This window comes from Channa argus, chromosome 24 (assembly GCF_033026475.1).
Source record: "Channa argus isolate prfri chromosome 24, Channa argus male v1.0, whole genome shotgun sequence".
NCBI classification, from domain to species: Eukaryota; Metazoa; Chordata; class Actinopteri; order Anabantiformes; family Channidae; genus Channa; species Channa argus.
The window spans coordinates 4,945,241-4,967,429 of NC_090220.1; the positions used below are offsets into that span (position 1 = coordinate 4,945,241).

The 22,189-nt window shown below is 42.3% G+C and overlaps 1 protein-coding gene across 2 annotated transcripts in view; it reads right to left on the reverse strand.

Moving 5' to 3' along the window:
• Positions 1–22,047, reverse strand: part of fam222ba (family with sequence similarity 222 member Ba) — a 27,529-nt gene extending 5,482 nt beyond the window's left edge. The window contains exons 1-2 of one of the 2 annotated variants that reach the window (XM_067494341.1): positions 21,911–22,047; positions 3,667–3,794 (exon numbers count right to left, since the gene is read on the reverse strand). In XM_067494341.1, the coding sequence (XP_067350442.1) occupies positions 3,667–3,748 (82 nt within the window). In that variant the 5' untranslated portion in view covers positions 3,749–3,794; positions 21,911–22,047. Of the gene's footprint in view, positions 1–3,666; positions 3,795–20,698; positions 21,004–21,910 lie in introns of those variants that run through there. The other variant, XM_067494342.1, reaches the window with a different exon arrangement.
• Between the last annotated feature and the right edge of the window lie 142 nt (positions 22,048–22,189).

Sequence of the window (22,189 nt, forward strand, 5' to 3'; positions counted from 1 at the left end):
TGGCACTGCTTCAGCAACTGTTATCAAAACCTCATGTCAATGTAGCAGTAGAAAAGGTTCTGAGTAGGTGGAAAGACAGTACCAACAGCTGTTGCAATGAATAAAACATCTTTTATCATTTCATGAGAATTTGATCTTCTGGATGAAATCCGAGTTGTGGACAACATGACTGGATGTTAAAGACCACAGTAACTGAACATCACCTTATAGGATTTACTCTGCTCTGAGACATGTAGAATAGATTTGTGGGGATCAACTGTATGGTAAAAAAAAAAGATTCATATAACCATGGAAGAATCACTAATCAAAACTGCTACCCCGAAAAGAGCTTCAACAGACATTGTCTCCAATTTGGAGTCAGAGATGTTTAACTTTTTATGATTGAAAAGATCAAATGAAGATTTTTCTATGTCTATAGAGTTGTATACATTTGATATAACACATGGGATAAATACTGTCAGTAACAGTTTTTTAGCCATTTAGCTACATTTTCTTTTAGGGAAATTAAACAATGTCCTATTTAAAGATAGAAAATTATTATTATTTGTTTCTAGAAAAATATAATAAGAAATCAAGTGTGTAACTGTGTACAGTGCAGTTTCTCTGCCAGTGGCACTTGTGTAATGAGTTTTATGCTCAAGTTTTAAGACTCAGGCAAGTAAGCAAAGAAAGCAATGTCAATGTCTGGAAACTGACCAATCCATTAAATTGGAAAAGGGATTATACATTGTTAACAAAGCTTAGGCAGGCATTTTGGGGGAAAGGAATCTGAATGAAGAGTTTAACAAAACTGCTGCAAAATGTGTAATGAAATCAGTAAATTAGTGATTAGAGTATTTTCCCCTAGCAGTGATAAAATCAACCTCTTGCTGTTGACATCTGTTTAAGGATTCTGGCAGCTGTTGATGATGTGTACTAGTAATCTAGTGTAGCTTATTAGCAGTTCAACCCTAACCTAAAACCTGGATAACTTAAAAAGCTTAAAGCATCAAGGAAGGGTTAAAGAGGATATGACTGAAGCTTGTAGACAGCTGCTAGTGGCCGTATGACCATATCATCTCTTAGATCTCCAGCCAAGTACGTTCACAGAGAGGGAGCAGGGGATAAGGCCAGGCTGGCCAAGCGTTAATTACCCCGCTGCTAGCTAGCTAGCTGGAACACAAGTGCACAGTCAGCAGGCACTAATTAAGGTTTCTTTTATTCAAACTACTGTTTTTATTGAACAAGGTTTAAGCAGCAGGGGGCAGGGGCTCATGCTGCTGTAAATTGCAATTTTCGCACATGAGCAGAAAATTGGGTCTGGAGCTTCAACATCAAATTAGACAACTCTTTACATTTTTGCAGACTTTTGAACATAGCACCCCATGCTGATGGATCAACATTTTGAGACCTCTAAAAGATGAAAAATATTATATGGAGAGGAAGAGAAGATGGCTGTTTTTCATCTCTGTAGGGACTAAGATGTGAAAATCAGCCATGTTGCCCAGCGGTACTCAATAGTTGTTCTGCCTGTAAGAACTGAGGACAAAGGGCCACTTCCTAGTACTTTAGTCATCGTGCCTGGGGGAAGAGCTGTTGTCTTTGTGACCCACTGTCTTTATGCCTACCTGATCTACTCCTCTGGCAGCTTACAACTCACAGCCATCATGTGTTAACAGTCACTCCCTGATGATAAATAGAGCAGCTGCTCTGCCCTTGCCTGATGGCAACCTGCATGGTCGTAACTTTAAATGACTCTGCTATGTACCTCCAGGAGAGAATTCAGTGTATGGTGAGCCTGGTGATCTGGAGCTCTTGATGAAAATAGAGGAAAGGGTAAGTGTCAAAGACAAGATTCTGAAACACAAGACTCAACGTTAGAGTGCAACTGAATAGCTGTAAGGATAGAGGTCAAGGATGAGCAAATGGGAACACAAGTTGAAGTTAAGCATGTAAACTTTCCATTTTATTTCTACATGGCAGAAACCTCTCAAGACCATTGAGTAAAGATTTCACATGACAACTAATCTTTGAATTTCATTTAAAAGCAGCAAAGCATGTGCCTCATGAAAGAGCGAGCCAGGAGCAAGACTGCAGAGTATTGCATGAGGTTTGAGACCTGGTTCTGGCTACATGTGGTGGCAGCACACAAAGAATTAATGCCTCAAAAGCTGACAGCTTCACAACCTGCAGATAAGCAGGAGAAATCTACAGCGGTTATCTACAGGTGCCGAACAGTAAGGGGGCAAGTATAGCAATACGAGACAGATTTCAGATTTTTTTATTCACTTTTTATCCAAAGTAAAAACAAATGAAAAACAAATTTGAAAAACAAATTCAAATGCTGTACAATTTCAATATAAGTGTCTGTTATAAGTGTTTTTTTAAAGAGCAGATGAAAAAGGGGGGAAAAAAAGAATGTAAGGCATTGCTGTGGGAAGCACACTCTGTCACCAAAATGGATTACAGTGCTGGACAGAAAAACAAACTGAACTACAGTTGCGCCCCATGCTCTGATGTTTTTTAGTGTGTCACATAAAGGAAGAGCAGAGAACAGTCTAGCTGATGGCTGCACCATGTCAGAAGCCTTGTCTGAGTGAGGCAACAGACGCTGGCACTTAGCAGACTCCCTCACGCTCGCTGATCTCCTGGGGGTTGGCTGATTACTGTGATTCTGAAATTACAGTCTTGATGAGCTGGAGCATTTTACAACAAAAAAAATGTTGCAGAAATGGGTCAGGCTGGAGGCTGAGTTTCTACTCTGGGAGAAATAGGCAAGAGGAAAAGAAGATTGTAGAATATTTATGATAAAAAAGGCTGATCAACTGAATGGACCACACCCTATGTCTATATGTCTGTAAAGGGGACAAACGTTTGGGTAGATATAAAAAGCCTGCAGGAGAGACAGTGTATCATTGGAACCAATAAATACAAACTGTACTGTATGATTGAATGAAATTACATAAATGTTGAAAAAAATTATCATTTGTGGAAAAATGTCTTTAGACTGAAAAGACATGAGATACAAAAATAAAGACAACACTAACATGTAGTTAACATTGTCATTAATTAGCTGTTCATGCAACATTGTTCATTGGCTGACTTTAAATCTCAATTTGTACTGCAGCCCTCACATCATAAAGAGGACAAGTTTGTCAGCAGTTAAGCTGTAAAATTCAAACACATTGAATTAACTGTCAGTTCTGACCAGCCTGCTGTTAAACTGGGGCAGCAGACTGAGTCTTAAATTCACTTGTCTTACAAGATCATCAGGGCAAAACCACTCTGCTGCAATCTGTCTGAGAGTCTGACAATAACTGACTCTTCCTGATGGTAAAAAAGAACTGTGATGGTCAAAAACTACATGTGAATGTGGTGAGACTGCTGTAATAAGCAACTAAGACCACAGGTCTTCAGGCAGGGAGGGAGGGACGCAGTTCACTGTTCATAAGCAAATTAATGGGGTAGTTCATCCTAATTTCCCTTGAAGAAGTATTTTTGTGCTCCACGACCACAGATCTATCTTTCTTGTTTTAACACAGAGTGGCAGAAGAGAACCAGGCTAGAGTTGGCATGGGGGATCTGACATGGGGTGGGCAGAAGGACTGTAACAGCTTGGCTTACTGTGTGGGATGGTGGTGGTAGTTAATAGTGTGTATATGTGCGTGTCCTGAGATCACTACTTACATTTCTGAAGTCCAGTGTTCATCTGTGTGTGGGGGAGAAGCTGGAGGGGGAGGTCACCTGGCCCTGGCAGACAGGCCAGCATTTCACACAGACACTAATGCAACATGGGACACACACTTCTCCTCACACTGTAGAAAGAGAGAGAGAGAGAGAGAAAGCGAGAGAGAAGAGGGTTGGGGGTGTAGAAAGGGAGGAGATCAGTAGTCAGACGAAACTGCAAGGGAGCACAGGATGCGTGATGATACACAGGCTGGGTTGGACTAATAGAACTCTGTGGCCGATCCCCTGAGGCACAGGGCTGAAGGAGACGTAGTTACCTTTCAATTAGAAACTGATTCACACCTGGAGCATCAGGTAAGGTGACATTTGATGCCAATAACAACTTCAATTAAACATCAAACAGCTGAAGTAAAACGGGCAGACTGGGCCCGAGGGGCTGGCAGCTTAAAATGGACTCAGTACTCATTTCTCCTTCCCCTGCATGTTAGTCAGCAGGTTGGGCCCTGCTACCTTTACCTCTCCACCTCCACCAGACCATGGCGGTGGAAATTAATGACTCCCTTACACTCGAAAAGAACACACTCAAGAGGCCTGGCGCTGACAAGTTAGTGAGTCTCTGATCGATACCAGAGTCCTCCAGACCTCAAAGAGCCCTTTATTTTGGGGACATTAAACAATGAGCTGGCTCAGGCTGTGTTGAAAAGAAATGAATAAACAGGGCTACAGTGCAAATAAATGCCTGCCATTGCAATAACCTGATGTTAGCCATGCTCCACTTGGCTTACTGCTGTATTCAAAACACCACAGATGCTTGCTTAATCAGCACTGAAGAACAGTCAGGGGGCAAATTAAGTCTACAGAGTCCGTGCCCTCCCCTTTTGCTACGTGGCATCAGAAGAGGGTGGCAAGTGTGCGCAGACAACCCGCGTCTATGAGAGAGGCAATTACCCACAAAACAACCTTGGCATGTCTGTCTGCCGCAGGGTGATGGCTTAAAAGTGTCTCCCCCCCTGCAGGGAGAAAAGACAAGTGCAGAAAAGAGTGACAAAGTGAGAGAGAAAGGTGGAAAGAGAGAAAGAAGAGTGGCAGGTTTGGGGTGGTGGGGGGCCTGAACTTGCTTTTAAAAGCAGGAGCTCAAAAAGGTCAGGATGACAGCTCATTTAAATCCTCCCAGCAAGAAGAGAAAAAACAAGCCTTAATGAAGCTGCCAGTTCTACACAGATACCTGAGAGCGTTGCACCTTGGGGTGCTGCAGGGGCAGGGCGGCAGGGGGTTGAGGGGTGGAAGGGAGAAATGGGTAGAGAGGGAGGAAACTGGTGGGTGAAGAAGCTACAGTCTTCAGACAGATCTGAAGATGTTGGGGGTGGTTGGTGAGATTGAGCCTGCGTAACCCTTTCTATTGCCCAGTCTCCATCTCCTTTCATCCTCCTCCCTTTCTCCTGCTTTCTGATTTACAGCGTGGACCGCCATATGGCAGCAATCCCTGCCCTCGATTCAGCATGTCACCATGCATTAACTTTAATTGGCCTGATATGTTATTCTTTTCTGTCTGCTTTGGAAGGATTTAAGGTACATAGCACCTTGATGTCAGCAGGCAAGAATTTCAGCTCTCTCTCATTTTTTTAGGGTGCCAAGATTTCATACAAAGATAACAGCAATCTCTTTGACAACAGGCAGGTTTGGGGTGCAGGAAAACTAAATATCAAATTCTACAGTGTCTTTTCTAGGGGTTTTAAAAGAGAAACAGTGGCAGAAGAGTGAAACGATGTGGGGGGGGGAGATATAAAAAAAAAAAAAAAACACCAGCATAAACTGTCAGTTCATTTGTTAAAAGAACACACACATCACACTACAGGCAAAAAAATAAAAAAATAAATAAAATGAAATAAAAACAGCCAACAGGCCATCATCGCGCCCCCCCTTCCCACCTCCCCCACAGCGCCCCTGAATGTCAGAAAACGGTGCAGTGGGGAGTGTAACGGCAAAGGTCAGCCTATGGTAATGCCCACGCTGACACTCTGCTTTGCGGTGCAGAGCTGGAGGAGATGAGACCTGACAGACAGAAGCCTGACGTCTACTGACTCTCCCATCAGCACTGCTGCCACACCAACTTCAAATATATATAAAGTATCACACGCCAAACACTGGCGCTTTCTACAAAAGGCACACAGAGGCTGTCTCTCTTTTTTTTAGCACATTACACCATTTGTATTAGGAGCAGGATGACACCACCTGACAGAGTGTCAAGTCCATGCAGGGACTCAACTCACTGAAGTTGGAGGTGCTTGGCTCAACTGCTGGCTTCTGCCAAGTTCTACTTGCTCTCTGACCATGAGGTTGGGGGCGCTGCCTGGTCTGAACAAGGGTTTGACCCTTGAGGCATCCAAGCATGTAGGTGTCTACCCCAGTGGCTTAGCAGTCTTTGTGATACAGAGCCACAGCCCAGCCCCCCCGCCCCCATCCTGAGTGGAAACAAAGTTAAGTTGCATCTGTGAAGGCCCAGCAGAGCCAACTGGGCAGGACTGTGAAGCAGGGATTGGCCTGGTGGAGTTCAGCCAGGCGTCTCACACTATCAGCCCCGTGCAGACACACACCACAAGGCTCTCAGAGTATTAGGGGACCCCCGTGACTCGGCAAGTCTCCACCAGCTACTTATAGAGCTGTTATAAAATTGTGCAAATAACTATGTGCCTTTCATTAGAAACAAATGAAGACGAGCAGACAAAGCAGGATTTTAGCAAGTGATGTGCATGGCTTGTGTCATGTGTCAAATTGCTCCCATAAAAGCTGACCTATATTTTCTTTTCATTTCTCAGTAGGGAAGGAGAAAATGAAAGCCATCTGAAAGTGAAAAAGTGCATGAAGTAGAAGAAAGAATGGGATGAACCATTTAGGATTTTAGAACAGCTGACTGCATTTATGTGCTAAATGTTTTGATCAATATCCTCTATGTCAACTATGAGCTGGTTTGTTTGAAATTTAGCAATCAAGCCAACTGCACAGGAAAAATAAAATCAGCTGTCCTGGTGATTCAGTGGTCGGATGCCGAAGGCCACGGGTTTAAATCCCAGTCCACCAGGTGTGGCCCTGCCCAGCCAGTGAGAGCCACCTTGGTGCTGGTCACAAGCCTGAATTTAAAAAAATAATAATAAATTTAAAAAAAGGGCCGGTTGCAGCAGGAAGGGCATCCTGCATAAAAAACAAGAACAAAAATATAACCTTCCAAATCCCAAATCAACGTGCGAAATACATTCTGCTGTGCCATCTCCCGGAAGGGACAAGCTGATCTTTTCCTATTGCATGAAGAAATACGAGGACTGTGCACCAAATATAAGTTCATTAGAATAAAATATGTTGTACAATTAAAGATTTACATTAAAAAAGCATTTTGAGAAAACTTTGGGTTCAGGTTGAATATTAGCGGCTTTTCAATACCAATTAAAAACAAAGGCAATTAGAGGAACCAAGTCACCATGTTGTACATTGCTTGCGCTAAAGGCTAAAGGAGAGCGGAGTGGAGGAGAAAGCAGTCTTCTGTTATTTTAATTGCATGTTTACCCCCAGGTTATGGGTCTGAAATAGAGCTATGAAAAAATGTTGCAGTACAAATTCAATGCAACTTCACTGTGTTGATTCTCTCAGGGACAGAGAGTGAAATTACTTTTCTTCGCAACACCAGAGTCTCTGAATAGCAGGCAAAGAAAGAAAAGGAGTTGGAAGAACAGAACAGGTTTTTACCCTTTACTACTGAGCCAGAGCATTCTGTAAAGGGGAAAAAAAACCCTTGAGCATGTTAGCAAAGAAATGACACATTAGTATGGCCTTCATGAGCCCATCAGACTATAACAAACAACTGAGGTAGCAAAAAAACTTGCTGTTGCTTAGCTGTTGGTAGCACAGGGCCATGTGGAGGTTACAACAGGCTGGTTCAGGGTCTATCACAGTGGATCCTGATGACACCAGCACATCCCAAAAACTGTCCGTTTGCTTTTTCAGTCAGCAGAGACTCCTCATCAACCTGGACTGTTATCCGACACAAAAAGAGAGAGGGCGAGAGAGTGGACGATGGCCATGATAGTGTGTGAAGACAACCAACCCAACTTTCACATAAACTGAGTCTGTAAAATAGCAGTTCCCAATTTGCAAGACAAGGTGTGTCAGGGATAAAACTGTCAAAAAAAGGAAGCCGCTGCAGTAGTGTGGGGGAGAGAGGAAGACAGCTAGTTGAAACTACTATTCTTTAGAGGAAGGGAGGGGTCTGCAAAAGAACTGGGAGGCTGCATGAACGCTCAGTAACTAACTGATGAAAAAGTGACAGTTCCCTAAGGTGAGATGGTGGATATGGAGTGAAGAGAGACAGCATGCCCCTAGAATAATGCATGATAGTCCACAGATGGATTGGCTAAGTCTTTGCATATATGTCAGACACGGAAAGTTGGTTTCAGAATGAGAACGCAGGCTCTTAGAAGAGCTGCATACCATGAAACTAAGAAAAGGAAACACTTGGAAAGTATGAGGTCTCTTCTTTTCAGAGTGACCTCATTCCTCAACTCTTGTCTTTACATCAGCGGTTAAAAGCCTGTGGCACAGCCTCTTGCGTGATGTCCGGAGTTGCTCACAGTAAAGAAGAGGACAGTAATAATGCAGAGATGAGAGGATGCTAAGATATCAGGTGATGAGTGTCCTGGCCTGGCCTAGCTATCTTTGCCACAGCTATGTCATCATCATCACCCCTCACCTACCGCGTCACTGCTGCAAGGACAGCCAGCCAAGGTCCATTCTTCAACTTAGGGTCAGTTTCACTAACAGCCACTTAAGCCCACTTGGTGTCCCAAAGAGCCCTACAAATGTGGAAGGTAGAGCTAAGTGTGCTCAGTCATGTCAAGCCTAGCCAAGGTCAGGCAGGCAGACAGAAAGAGCTGGCAGTGCCGCACGCTTGGCGTCATGAATGCCAAAATGCCAGGGCCTCTAGCTGTGCCGTTTGACAGACATGTTTACACCTGATAGAAAATGCAGTGCGGATGGCCTGCCAAAACAGAGGGGATCCAAAGTGAGGGGTGCCAGCCTAGTTATTTATTTATCAACTGCAAATCCATCCAAAGTGCAGCCAGAAGCCGGGCATGCCTCGCTGATGAAAAAACAGCCCACTCTCAGACATGACAGTCTTAAACCACTTGAGGGAGAGGAAAAAAAACGGGCCTGACATTAGTTAAAAGAAAGCAAAGATCTTTGAGGCAGCTGTAGACATTGAATTTGATTTACAAACCTAAATTCATCTTATTAAGTCTTATCCTTAGCCTTATTAATACATTAAAGGATTCCAATTAATCAGATGCTGTTCAGTCCTTTATCAGCACTGCTATTAAAACTTTTTGACTACGCGTGTTAGGTTGTGGTTTAAACTGGAAGGAATGCCATTAGTGTTATTAATATTCTGTCACAACTAAAAAAAAATAATAATAAAAAAACTAAAACAAAAAATACAAAATTAGATTTTGACCAGATGATGGTGCCTCATAAACCAACAGCTTACAGTTTTTACAAAATAAGTTACATTGTAATTCATTCTTCGTGTAATTATTAGTCCACACAACTACAGATAGTGTTCACATATATATATTTATATATGAAAACAACACTGCTCCTTCATCTCTTCCATGGTGCCACCACATCTATCTTATCTTCACCTATTCTAATATCACACAGCGGACAATAATGTGTCGGATGCCCCTGAGTTTTGTGTGAGTTTGTACAAGACTAGAATGAGTATGGTGTATGTATGGTGTTAGTATTGGTGTATATGCAGTAATATAAATTCCAGGAGATGAGTTCAAGTGAAGCTAATCGTTTTTTTTAAGTTTTTTCTTTCCCAAAGAATTCACATAAACAAAGATTTTCAAATACTAAGAAATATGTAACCAGCTGTCTGTATAAACATCATGTGATGCTTTGCAAACAGAAAAGACAAAGTCATGTTATTCTGAGAACTCTAATGATGACCATTCCCAACTCCATATAATTGTTCTGAAAATACAAGTAAAAAGTGACAAGTGGAAATTTCATAATTAGGTTGTTACGTTAAATTCCTTTAAGGTCTGAAACTGGGGCTCTTGTTTGACTGTACATCAGCCAAGACTTCTGCCTGGTTAGTGGAAAATAACTCAACATACTCAGAGCTAAAGCACTGCAGCATTGTTCCAGCTGGTGGAAAAAGGGGAAATGAAGATGGAGTGGTTTGATTTCATTTGTAAGCAGGTGCATCCATTTTGTGTTCTTCCCCACATCCACCTTGTCCGTCTAAGTCAAAGTGCTTATCAGAAATTGGACACCCCTGTGACAAATTGAGCCTGCGATTAAAAGTAAAGAGAGAAAAGCTTTGTTAAGTGCTGTTGATTGGGATCCCAACCTGCCCTCACACATCAGGTGTGTGTGTGTTTGTGTGCACATGCATGTACGTATGCTTGGTATAGAGCCAACAGCAGAGCTGACACCACCACCTCTCTCATTTCCCCCCCTTTCTCCAGGTGTTCCCACGGCTTACATTTCTGTTCTGAGTACTCAGCAAACAAAACCAAATCAATGCAGCTGTTTCCCCATTTCCCTTGTACACACAAACACACACACACAAACATGTAAATGTACATATTCACCACTGATTTTCTCCTGCAGGAATAATGACCTCCTCTAGTATTTCTCTTCTTATTGACAAGTACGCTGTGTTTAACAGAGAAAAAAGTTAAGCCTCTGTGTGTTTGTTCCACCAAGACCCATATTATTGACCCAGCATTAACCAGCCCTGGCCTGTTTGCAAGCGCGGCTGAGCTGATTTAAGAGGAGGGTCAGAGCAGCTCTGCTAGGCAGAACTGTGCAAGCGCTGACTCTCACAAATCATCCTAAAAGGGCTTAACGCACAAAAACAGCTTCCAGTGTTACACATGCCTGCTGTGAGAGATTTATCCACTATGCCATTATACTAACTGGTCTCTCCCCCTTAGGAGCTGTATATATACCAATGCACACACAGACATAAATAAAACAAAAAAAACAAACTTATAATTAATTATTACTAAATAGACGTGCCTGGTCCAATTCTGGAGGAGGAGGACTCACTAATCCAATTGAACCTTTTTACTATTCTGCATTAAAACATAATATTCTTTACCATTAATCTTGTTGGCACATGCTGCTGGTTTAAAAACCTTGAAATCTTAACTGTGAGTCATAATATAATAACATTAAAGTGCCCTTCAACTGTAAAAAACTAAATAAAAAATTGCAAAACTGAAAAATTATTTTACTTTTGTCAACAGGGTTTATTCCAGAGCTTTCATATGCCAAAGAAAAGGCTCTTTTTGTGATTTACTCTCAGCGTTCTTGCAATTTGTAAGAGTGAATTACTGAGATGCAGGTCTAGTGGATGTGATACACATAACTGGTGAAAATATTCTACTGCACTGAGGAGTGCAGCTGCACAAGACAAAAACAAATCCCTACATGCTGATTCCAAACCCTGCTGTGCATGCGTTCAATAAAAGCGGATCCGTCTCTATCCTGTGTCTATGGAAGGTTGGTAAGGTCAGACGCCTCCATGGCAGCTCTGACATTCAGTCTGGCCTCCAGCGAGACTAAACGAGTCCCCGTTGCATCCATAGACCAGCGGAGGAATAAAAGAGATCTTTCTCCTCTGGACAGGGTTGTGTGAGACGTGTTTCTTTTGCCCCTGGCGACACACAATATATTTGAGGTCTCCCCTTCATCTCCTGTGTACATGTGAGCGCCTCTCCACCCCCGCCTCTTTCCCCAGCAGACACCGGCTCGGCGCTCGGGGCACTGGGCAGCCAGCCGGTGACTCTGTGGTGAGCCAGGCAAACACAGGCCCAAGATGGCAAACATCTCACCTCTGTGTCTGCATGGGAACATCTGGCCCTGCCAGGGCCCTCCGTCTGTCTGCCCGTCTGACTATGAGCCTACACACACTGTTGGTGTGTGCAGGTGTTGTCATGGCACCAGAATTTTTTACTCCCACACAGGTACTGGTTTATTAAACTAAAAACCATCTACAATACTGAAGCAAACAAACCAAATGTCACATAACAACCACAGGACTGATGTAGCAGCTTTGTTAGCATGTTTAATTCAAAGGTTCTGATATGTTAGATGTCCAACTGTTCAGTTTCTAAAGCTAAGTCGTTTCACATTTTGCCCCTGACCCCCCACTTGTCAACCACTGGAGATTCAGTTCAGAATTATCTATGGCTGGGTATCAAATCTCTATACTTTTTATTAGATATCAAAATCATCTTGAGTGTAATGTAATAACTTTGGAATAAAGAAAGTTTTAAACAATAACCAGCAATAGATTTTAATTTATTTGTTTCTGTAAAATAATGTTAAAGTATATAAGGTGTAGATTTAGCCCAGTTGAAAAAAACTTATTTTCCTGTCGCTCTTTTTCTCTCTACTTTGTTGCATCATGTCCTCTCATACAGCTCTCCTGCGGCCATCCAATGATTCAAGACTGATGAGGCATGCTCAAAGGTCTACGCCACTGAACACAGCGTTAATGCACCCAGCAGCAAATTTTTTGCCATCGACCCCCATTCCCTGCAATAAGGACAGAACCATCAATCAGGCCGAGATGGCCGACACCAGACACAGGCTGATGAAGTAGGGGACTCTGGAGCTAATGACAAATGGATCTTTCAGATATGGTCACAGTATACTATGACAGTCTGCCAAGAACACTTGACCTTTAACAAAATCCTCAGCCACTTTTTGCCAACACTGTGCAATGCAAAAAGGGAGAATATTTTAACTGCTGTAGCTGTTAAGGAAGTGTGGTTATTGTGTGAGAACTCCTGGGTCCAGCTGGGGGCCTTATCCTTATCACTGTAGTCTAGGAGCTGCTCTGGGGGTGACCTTCAGCGGGCCTACTAGTCTTGCTAATTGGGGTCTCTACAGAGCAAACCAATCCACCCCTCTGCAATGCACTGTAGGAGGGACTGTGGGGCAAATAAACTAAGAAATAGCAGGGGGCTTGCTTAACACCTCAGTGGGAAACAGACAAAAAGGTGGACCACCACATAAAAACTGAAATTCAAAATAATGAAGGAAACTTGGGCAAAACTGATGAAACAACAACAACAACAACATTTAAAATTATAAAGGTCTGGTCAATAAAATAAGAACTTATGCTGGTTGGCTACCATTATATAATATTATCAATATCAAAATATTTCTAAATTCACCCAGAAGCATGGAAAATTACTTATCAGGGTCTCTACACTGAACTGTGAGAGCATAAAGGTTGTTAAAACTTATTGTATGAATTCAGACACTATAATTATTAAAACATTATGACAAGGATACCTACATATATCATTGAAAGACTGTCAGCAGCATGCTTAACATCAATACAGACAATAGAACTTAAGCCAATATTTTTTTCTAGAAATTAATTGTTGCCATTTCTGAATGCATTTGTTTTTGTCTATATAATGTGAGCATTTCAAAAAGTACATCATAAGTTGCCAAAGCTCTAGGTACTGTGTCCACCAAACAGTCCAAAAAAGAAGTATAAAATAACGGAATGCAGTGTTAAGCGGGTCTGAGATGATAATAGTGAGAACTTGGGATAATTTCAAATGGTAACAGGTACCACAAAGTGGATTATGGGTCATTAAAAAGGCAGATAGTTCAGACAGGGGTCCACTGGGTCTGTGCAAAGCTCAAGAACACATTGAAACAAACACTGTTAAAACATGAACTCAGAGGCTTTATGTTGAAAGTCACAGAACTGGTTTTCACAGGTGTTAAAGACACACTTTTCGTAAAGTATTAAAGACATACAGTAAACCTAGTAACCGTTTAAAATAGGCTTGTGATTAGATCTAGTGAATAAGACTTCAAGCAGGGATGAACATAAATACAAAGGTCTACATTTAATTTGCTAATCCGTCATTCCAATTGTACTCTGCAACAAAGGGAGTGCAGAGTGGTGGGGCATTCAGAGGCAGTGGAGCATGCTGAGGGGTGCGTGTGTGGTTCTCTATGGAGCTAGAGAGGCCATGGCACTTGGACCTAAAAGCCTGGCCAGTGCTGGGAGAATGGACTCTGATGAGCTCAGTGTAGGCAAGACTAATCCCTTCATGTCCAAAGAATTGTTTAACTATGTTTGACTGATTAACCCAAACCCCTCGATTCCACTTACAATCTATTTGTTCAATCAAGTCTCCTGCACTCATCATGCTGCAGTGTGTGGGTGGTGGTGAGAGAGAGCAAGCGTGCGCGAGAGAGAAAGTGCGAGAGAGAGAGAGAGAGTGAGAGAGAGAGAGAAAAACAAAGGGGGCTGCAAAAAGCAGCAGAAAGAAGCATACAGAAGTCAAAAGGACAGCTTTTTTGTTCTACTTACTATTCTCCAAATGCACATAGCACATGATTTTCTGCAAACCAGCTGTTGCTAACACTCAAAGGTCAGAGAACTCTTGCCTTGAGAGATTTCAAGTAGAAAGTCAGCAGTGGTGTGTTAGCATACCACTTTGGCGTGGTGGTTTTCGGCAGCTTCTTGGGAATAGGAAATTTAAAGGCACTCTCCCCTGCGTGGAAAAGAGGTTGCAAGGAAGATTAACCCAGCTTCCTTTTATAGCCTCTGACAAGAGGTTAAATCACACATTACACTGCCTGAAATGTCTCCTAGTAATTAGATCAAGAATATTACTCTCTCTTCTTCCCCTTGCAGACCACAGCTGATCAAAGCCTAATGATGGTGTCAGTGCCATTGGCAGTGCTGGCTGGGTAAATCTCCCCATCGGGATGGCAATCTGTCAGGGCCGCAAGCTCTGCTAAACAGCACAGGACATGAGTACAATGGTGCTTGACACAAAATAGACTAAATGAACCTCATCTTTTCCCAACAAGCCATCCATCAGCAGTGCACCATTAAGATTCCCAGTAATGATTAAACAGCTTTGTTTTGGATGCAGGACTATATGTACACAGTCAGCTGAGATGTATGCAGTGCAAGAAATGATGATGACATTAGCTTTTTTCTTTTTTTCGCTATAACAGTGAAACCCACCACCAGCGTATCTGCTGTCTTTCCATGCCAGAGCAGATTTAAACAGCACCTGGTCCCTTGATGGGGTTAGAGGGCTACTGGCTATCAATTACAGCACATCAACATGCAGCGCCGGCAAACCCTTGCAATGAGACCATGGGACGTCAGATACATAGGCAAGACGAATGCTTCTCTGTCACACAGTACCATGACCTGCCTCAGGACTCTTTACACACAAGTACTTTCAAGTATGTCTTTTAAATTGTGGCCCACCCTTCTTGCTTAGCCCCCACCCTGTCTCTCTCTCTATCTCAATCACATTATGTGGATGTTATGCTACTTCAGGGGATATTTTCTGACTAATGCAAAATGGTCGTGCAGTAGCACGATAAAAGTTGACATTTTCCTTTTCTAATTCAATGCTTCCTTTGTAAACAACCTTGCCTTTTTTGTGTGCACACGCACACAGGCTGCAAACACATCACAGCGCAATGGTCGATTTCATTGCTTGCTCTCAAACTCAAGGGCTGCAAACAAAAGGGGGAAATGGCAGGAGATATACCAATTATTTATTGGTGAAAGACGTCTGACAAAAGAGACTAAAAGAGTCCTCTCTTTCTCCACATCAGATGCCCCGGCACAACCAGCTCCTTCAAAAGGCGACTCAAACAACAGACTCCAGCAAGAGGTCTGACCTCAACCTTACCCCCTTCCATACAGGTGGCACAGCATTAACACAGGAAGCAGGACTGCTATTCACAGGACATGGAAAGAAAATGTTCTTAGCCATAGACCTGCTCTTCAAGATCATTTAAACAGGCACAAAGACAGCTTAGTGCCAGTTAAGTGTATTCTAATGTGCTGAGAAGTAAATCCCCTTGAACGCATTAATTGTAAAGACTGAATATGGAAGAAAAGCATCTGGTTAAGTAGATTTTGAGAGTCACAATGCTGGATAAAAATCTACAACTGTTTAACACTGAATTATGCTGCGAAGGCTGTTGTTAGAGTTGCTGTTTAAAGTTTGTACATTAAAGCACATTCACCCACTGTGCAACCAACAATCGTTATTATAAACCTATACCTAACCCTGTAAAGATTATTTCAGGGCACAAAAACAGAAATGTCAAGTGTGCTCTTTTGGTTCAGGGAAACAATGTGACTCCTGATGAACCGTTGCTTTGCTGGGACTAAGTTGAACTCTGAACTGTGATTAGAGCCAACATCCCCCACAGAGCAACAACTGCATGTCTGCACATTCCAGGAAATGAAGCCAGCTGAAGACAGCAAATACACCAGAGAGGAGGAGACATAAACAATGTAAGCTAGTTTGAGAGCAGCAATGATGTTTACTGTCTCACTAAGTGCATTTCATACTGGCCCAGCTTTCCCAGCAGCAGCAGCGTTTCAGCCTGCAGTACAAAGGGGCTGCTGATGCCACAGGTCTGTGTACAGAGGGTTCAATCACAGGCTGGAGAGGCTGTTTGGACAATGTAGGTGTCAGACACACTGCCTGTCTGGAATAACGATTCATTCAGTTAAGCCGCTACAGAACACTCTCTGGCTTCTTTATAACGGAGCTTAAAAAAAAGAAAAAGAAAACATTTTTTAGAGCATTTCTGTTGATAAAGTAAAAAGTAAGGAATTTCTGCCTTGTTTGACTTAGTATATTGCTATCAGGGAGAAAGGTCTGCATTTGCTTCAAAGCAGCAGTGAATGACATGCCAGAGATTAGAAGGTCATAGTCTTGGCCTATCTTTTCAGCTGCTTTTCACAACACAACCCTGGGCCTTTTTGAACAACAGGAAAAATGTCAAATTTACATCTGGTTATTAAAACTAATTTCGTCTCTAATGAAGCCTCTGAAATATTAAAAATAAAGCCCAATTAGCCGATAGCATTTTACATCTCCTCCCTCTTTAATCCTCTGGTAGCTTAGCCTTATCTAATGTCTGCGCCAGCTATGACACTTTGAGTTCACTCTTCCTTTATCCCCTCCACTTGATATCCCCCACAGCTTTACTGGTGCTTTGTTATGGCATTCTTTCTGACCCCACAGTCCAGGTCAAAGTCTGAGCCTCTCTGTGGTGGATAATGATGCCCTGATATGCACAGTTGGCATGGACGTTGGAAAACTGCAACAACAACCACAGACATGGTAATGGCATCTATTAGGATTACTTAAGAGTGGGTATGGGACTCGCCTGACAACCTCTTATTACAGAGGGTTTGGGTGGATGTTGTCTGTAGACAGTCAGTGATATGACTGTGATAGCCTTACCTTAAGCCATATACAGATAACAATATCTGCTCTGCTCTTCTGTTGTTCCTGTGAGATGAAGGTGGACAAACAGCCCTGTTGTCTCCAGTGCCTGATCAGATAAATGCAGTCCTAAACCAATCTGGTTCCTCCTGCTGCTATGACTGCTGTTTTTGCATTGAATGTCACCAGGGGGCTTAGATTGTTCCCTGATTACCCTTAAGCTGAAGACACAACAATTTCAGAAAGTCCTTTGGTCTTTGTGTTTGTAATGTCAGACTTCAGCACTCCCTATCATGAGGCCACAGGTTGGCTGATTCCTGCAAACTACCGAGTAAGAGCAAAGCTAGGGCTGGGTGATGTGGCCTGTAAATAATATTGCAATATCTTTAGGCTATATCCCAATACACAATTAATATCTGGATATTTTGAAATCACCTGTAAATTGAGCTTTTATGGAATGCTTTAACAATTTATTGCAATCACACCAGTACAATGATTCTTATAGTCGCTGCCAAATATCTCTCCATTAAAATATTCTTGTATATATTCATTAATGATCAGAGCTGAAACTGACAGTTCAGTCTACAAACATTAGTACTGAAAACGTCCATTTATCAACATAAGAAAATAACTGAACATACATTTTTTGTTCATCTTCTTTAGTTTACTTTCTTCATTATAGCGCCCTAAAATTCTCCCCCTCTTCTGTCTCCTTCTGCCATTTACTTTGTTTTAAAAATCCAACAGTGCATTAAGTAGTATTGTTACTCAAACATGCAGTGTGGATACAGGTTAGGAATTGTGGAATTACAGTCATGCTAACTTCAGTATAGTTCAGCTACAGTGGGACACATTTAAACCAATGCTCTGTAAAATGACTTCTATCCTATGTAAGGGCATATAATTAACTATTAAATTGTGATGTTTTATTTGATATGTTGTACCTTTCCTCTGATCTCTCGCTTCCATTATGGTAGTCCTGTCAGTGTTTGCAATATGTTAGTGTACCATGAAGCGCGCATTTGTTTTAAATCTCCTGTAACCCGAGTGGGAATTGGATTGATGGTGGCACCATGTTAACAGGATAGGTTCTGAAGTGGGATAAAATGTTCCAAAAATGAGAATCCAGAATTTGTAAGGCAGGCTCGGAGCAGTCTGTGAGAGGGAGAGAAGCAACAGACCAAAGCAAGTCTCAGAGAGAGAACAGAGAACAAGCCATGATACATCAGGTATATTCAGGATATTCAATAAAGCATCCACCCTTAAGGAGGGATTTTTGCACTAATGGGACCTGCTGGCTTACATGGAGAACTATACAAAACAAAGTCACAAGAATGTTGCAAACAAAATCACAGGCCTATAGCCTACAGTTATTTGGCACAACATAAAACAACTACTGCGAACCAAACTAAATACTATGTAACAGCTGACCCACAGCCTGAGCCCTGCAGGTTGATGCCTTGTTTTCAAAGGTATGCACAATTGGCCCATGATGTCCTAAACACCTGAACTGGACATATCATGTGTTGGTGGTGATTCTTTACTTCTAGCCTGACCTGTCTTTGACCCTCACAGTGTGCCTCCTGACTTTGCCCACTTATACAAAAGCTATCCAACATCTGTTCCCTGTCTAAAACCAGACTCATACAGCTGTGAAGAAATTGGGTGGCCTCACAGTGAGTCTCTCCAAGTAGTGGGTGGTTGAGAAGATGAGTTTGGGCTGACAGCTGCACTAGTGAAAAGCAGAGCCGGTTGGCAGATCATTGGTACCTGGGAAATCTCTGCCCTGCAGTCGGGGGGGGGGGATTCATTTAGCAAATGGAAGATATTCAACAAATGCTAGCCTGCTCATCTAAAACGACCATGGTGAGAATCATAAAAATCTGCTATTCGCACACAACACCTGGAAAAGCTTTAACACACACAGACCTTTGCTGAAATATGAAAGGACCAAATGTGCTTCACTGGGGAGGGTGCACGGTTACACATTTCCAATTCAAGTACCATCCCCAAAATGCTACAAATGACTGACTTTGAATAAACCAAAATGAGCATCAGCCAAGTGGCTCATTCCAACACAGAAAATATGGTGGTTAGCTGAGCCATTTTACAGTCAACACTCACAGAATCAGGACTCTTACTAATCAATGTATTTTAATGAGCTCCCTGTGAATCCTAACAACAGCTGAAACATAAAAGCTGCTCAAGTTCTTGGTTCACCCTTTGTACCTTGTGATCTGTTATTCATAGTCTTGCTCTGAAGTCTCAGAAGAAATAAAACAGAGCTTTGATGTTATCCTCATATTACAGCTGTCTTAAACAAGCCTAATGTTGGGAATCAGATAATTTGGCTGTCATGTGGAAATGCTTCTGAAACACAAAACATCTGGGCTTCAGTGGTATGTACTCAAAATGATGGAGATTGTTCCGTGAAACCCATCACCACTCACTGCCATTTGCTTACAAGAAGTTTGATGCAATAAGATTAGTATCTGAAAAACTATGTGGGTGTGCACATTAGATTCACACTGTACTCTACTTCCCACTCCACTTTAAAGCTTCAACTCAAGTGAGTTTAAACACGTAGGTGTGCATGTTCTCCACAATATGTATTGTCTGCAATAGTTTAACCTCATCAACTGGGTGTAGATGTAGACTGAGAGGCTACAGCAGCCAAGACAGTATTTTGAAGGAAATGACCCTGCTCTGCTCACAATACGGATCAATATGCTCCAATATATTTGTCAGTGCTTAGATAAAAAAAACGAAAAAACTAGGCAAACTTTTTTCCCAGTCAGCCTGCCCTCAGCAAAGACTCTGGGTTTGTGGTGACCGGTCAAAGAGTCAGCACATGACTCACTAAAAGAGGAGAGGCACTTCGAAAAGCCATGCAGAGATCAAATTAGCACATGCATTCAAGAGGCATTTCAATTTGGTGGAACGGTGTAATTTACTACAATGCTGACCTACATGACATGAACAAATGATCGAGGTGCTCCTGGCATTCATGCATTGCCTGCCTTTTATAAGTAAGAGCAAACACATGCATCTTTTTTGCGGGCATAAATAAATGTCTTCAGGAGCACACATAGAAATTAAAGTACTGCACCAAAGTCAAATATTAAATCTAAATAGTAAGCTTTAAACTGCAGCAAAATATATATACAGTATGTAGTGTCAAAAGTTGTTAGGCTTCGCATAATATCTCATACTTAATGTCTGTTTGATACATTTTTCTTTCGTTCTTTTAGGCATCTGTCAGTTTGTTGTCATTAGAGGCGAGCTGCAATTTACAGATGGGAAGAGGCCTTACAGTCATTTGTTTCTCAGACCTAATTAATCTTCATTGTGCTGGGAAACATAGCACCCCAATGCAAAAAGGGTTCCTTCTGCACGATAATTGCAGAGAGTCTAGGGGCTGAGTTTCCCAGACAACATGGTCTGAAATTTAATTATCTACTCTTTGGAAATGTAGGAGAAGAAAGCTACATTGCAAAACTGCACATTTGGGTAAGTAATGTCAAGCTCCTGTTTGAGCAAGCACAGGATATCACTGAGCACATCCTCCCTCCTGCCATAAACTAAACAATGTCACATTTATTAAAGTAAAGAAGGGATAATTGCCTTTTATATTTAGACATAGATTCAAGTGTCTTGTATATGAACATCCGACAATTCACCACAACATTTCTTTTCATTTCTTCTCTTCTTACCATGTGCAGAGTAAAGCCGAGCACTTCCATAGTCCAATCAGTCACACAAGTCTTGCTTTACTGCAGTACGTTTTTTTAATCATATATCCGTCAAGCTCCATGTCATTAAGACCGTCTACAACAATAAAAGCAGACTCAGGGCAGCCAAAGACAACACGGACAGGCTGTAGTAACATTAACATTCCGCCGTGTAAAAATCAGCCTTGGAGGGGGAGAAACATCGATAGGATCCCATTAGTTAAGTGCGCCCTTAGGATACCCGAAATTTGATCAGTGACAGACCACCTCCTTCCAGACACGAACCATTAGACGCTATGGCAAAAAGCTACTCTCCCCCTGTGAAACTACTCCCCCTGCACCCCTCCCTCCCCTTTGCACCTCCTCAGTGGTCGAGGTTGTGCGGCAGGATCAGGATGAGTCCGGTGACGTCAACCTTTTGTTATCACCTTTTAACACTTGCCTCTGCAGGTGGAAACACTTTCCTCTGTCATGTCGTTATAATAAGAGGTGCTATTTGCAGACGCGCTGGCGAGGAGCAAGGGGCGCACACAGCATCTCTATTACAGGTGAAGAAGACGGACTCCCTAAATTTGAATGCACGCATGTTCTAATGACTAAATCGCATGCTACCAGTGCGAGACAAGTTAGTGACAGCAATGTCATACTCTGGGAGTTGGTAACAGCACAAGATAACCACACTTACAACTTCATTCACAACTGGCTTCTTCCACTAAAGGAGCTTATAACTTATCTACAAAACTATAGCAACAGTATTAATGGAAATTATAAAAAGCGTCACGGTGATTATTTGTCTGGCAAATGAGGCTTGACATAATAATCACTGGTTGTTGTCATGTTGCAAAAAACTACTAACGTTAGCTAACCATCTCATCAACACAATCACAGTTTCACAATATGAATTCGTGGCTCCTTTGGTGCCCAAATAAAATACCTTTAGCTCATAACGGCCAGTTAAACCGCATGGGGGGTACAGAACATACACGGGAAGAACAGGGGGGCCAGTATAGGAGCAACAAACCTGCGTGTACCAGCGGACTGCCCAGGCTCCTGGCTAGCTAACCTAGCCAGCCAGTCTGAAACATACACAATCCCATTGTTGCCTTCTCAACCTTTCCTGATAATATGCCACTATTTGGGAGGATGTCACACAGTATCGAGCAGCAGGCGTATAATTAAAATACAACTACTTACTCTCCGTTCACCTCTGCGAAAGGCATCGCTTAATACGTCGCCATGGTTTGAAACAGACAGATTTTCTCCCGTTGCCCCGCTCCGCCGAATCACTGCTGCTGCTGCTGCTGTCTGTGGCAGCAACTTCCGGCGCATGCGCAGTCCCCGGGACAGTGCCAGATTGCGCTGTGCTGAGCAGGTTTAAAGGTACAGCCGGTGTGAAATCCAGCCGCTAAATATTGATGTGACGTTTGCCAGGAGTGAAATAACACAAAATAAATATCGATGATTAATCATTGT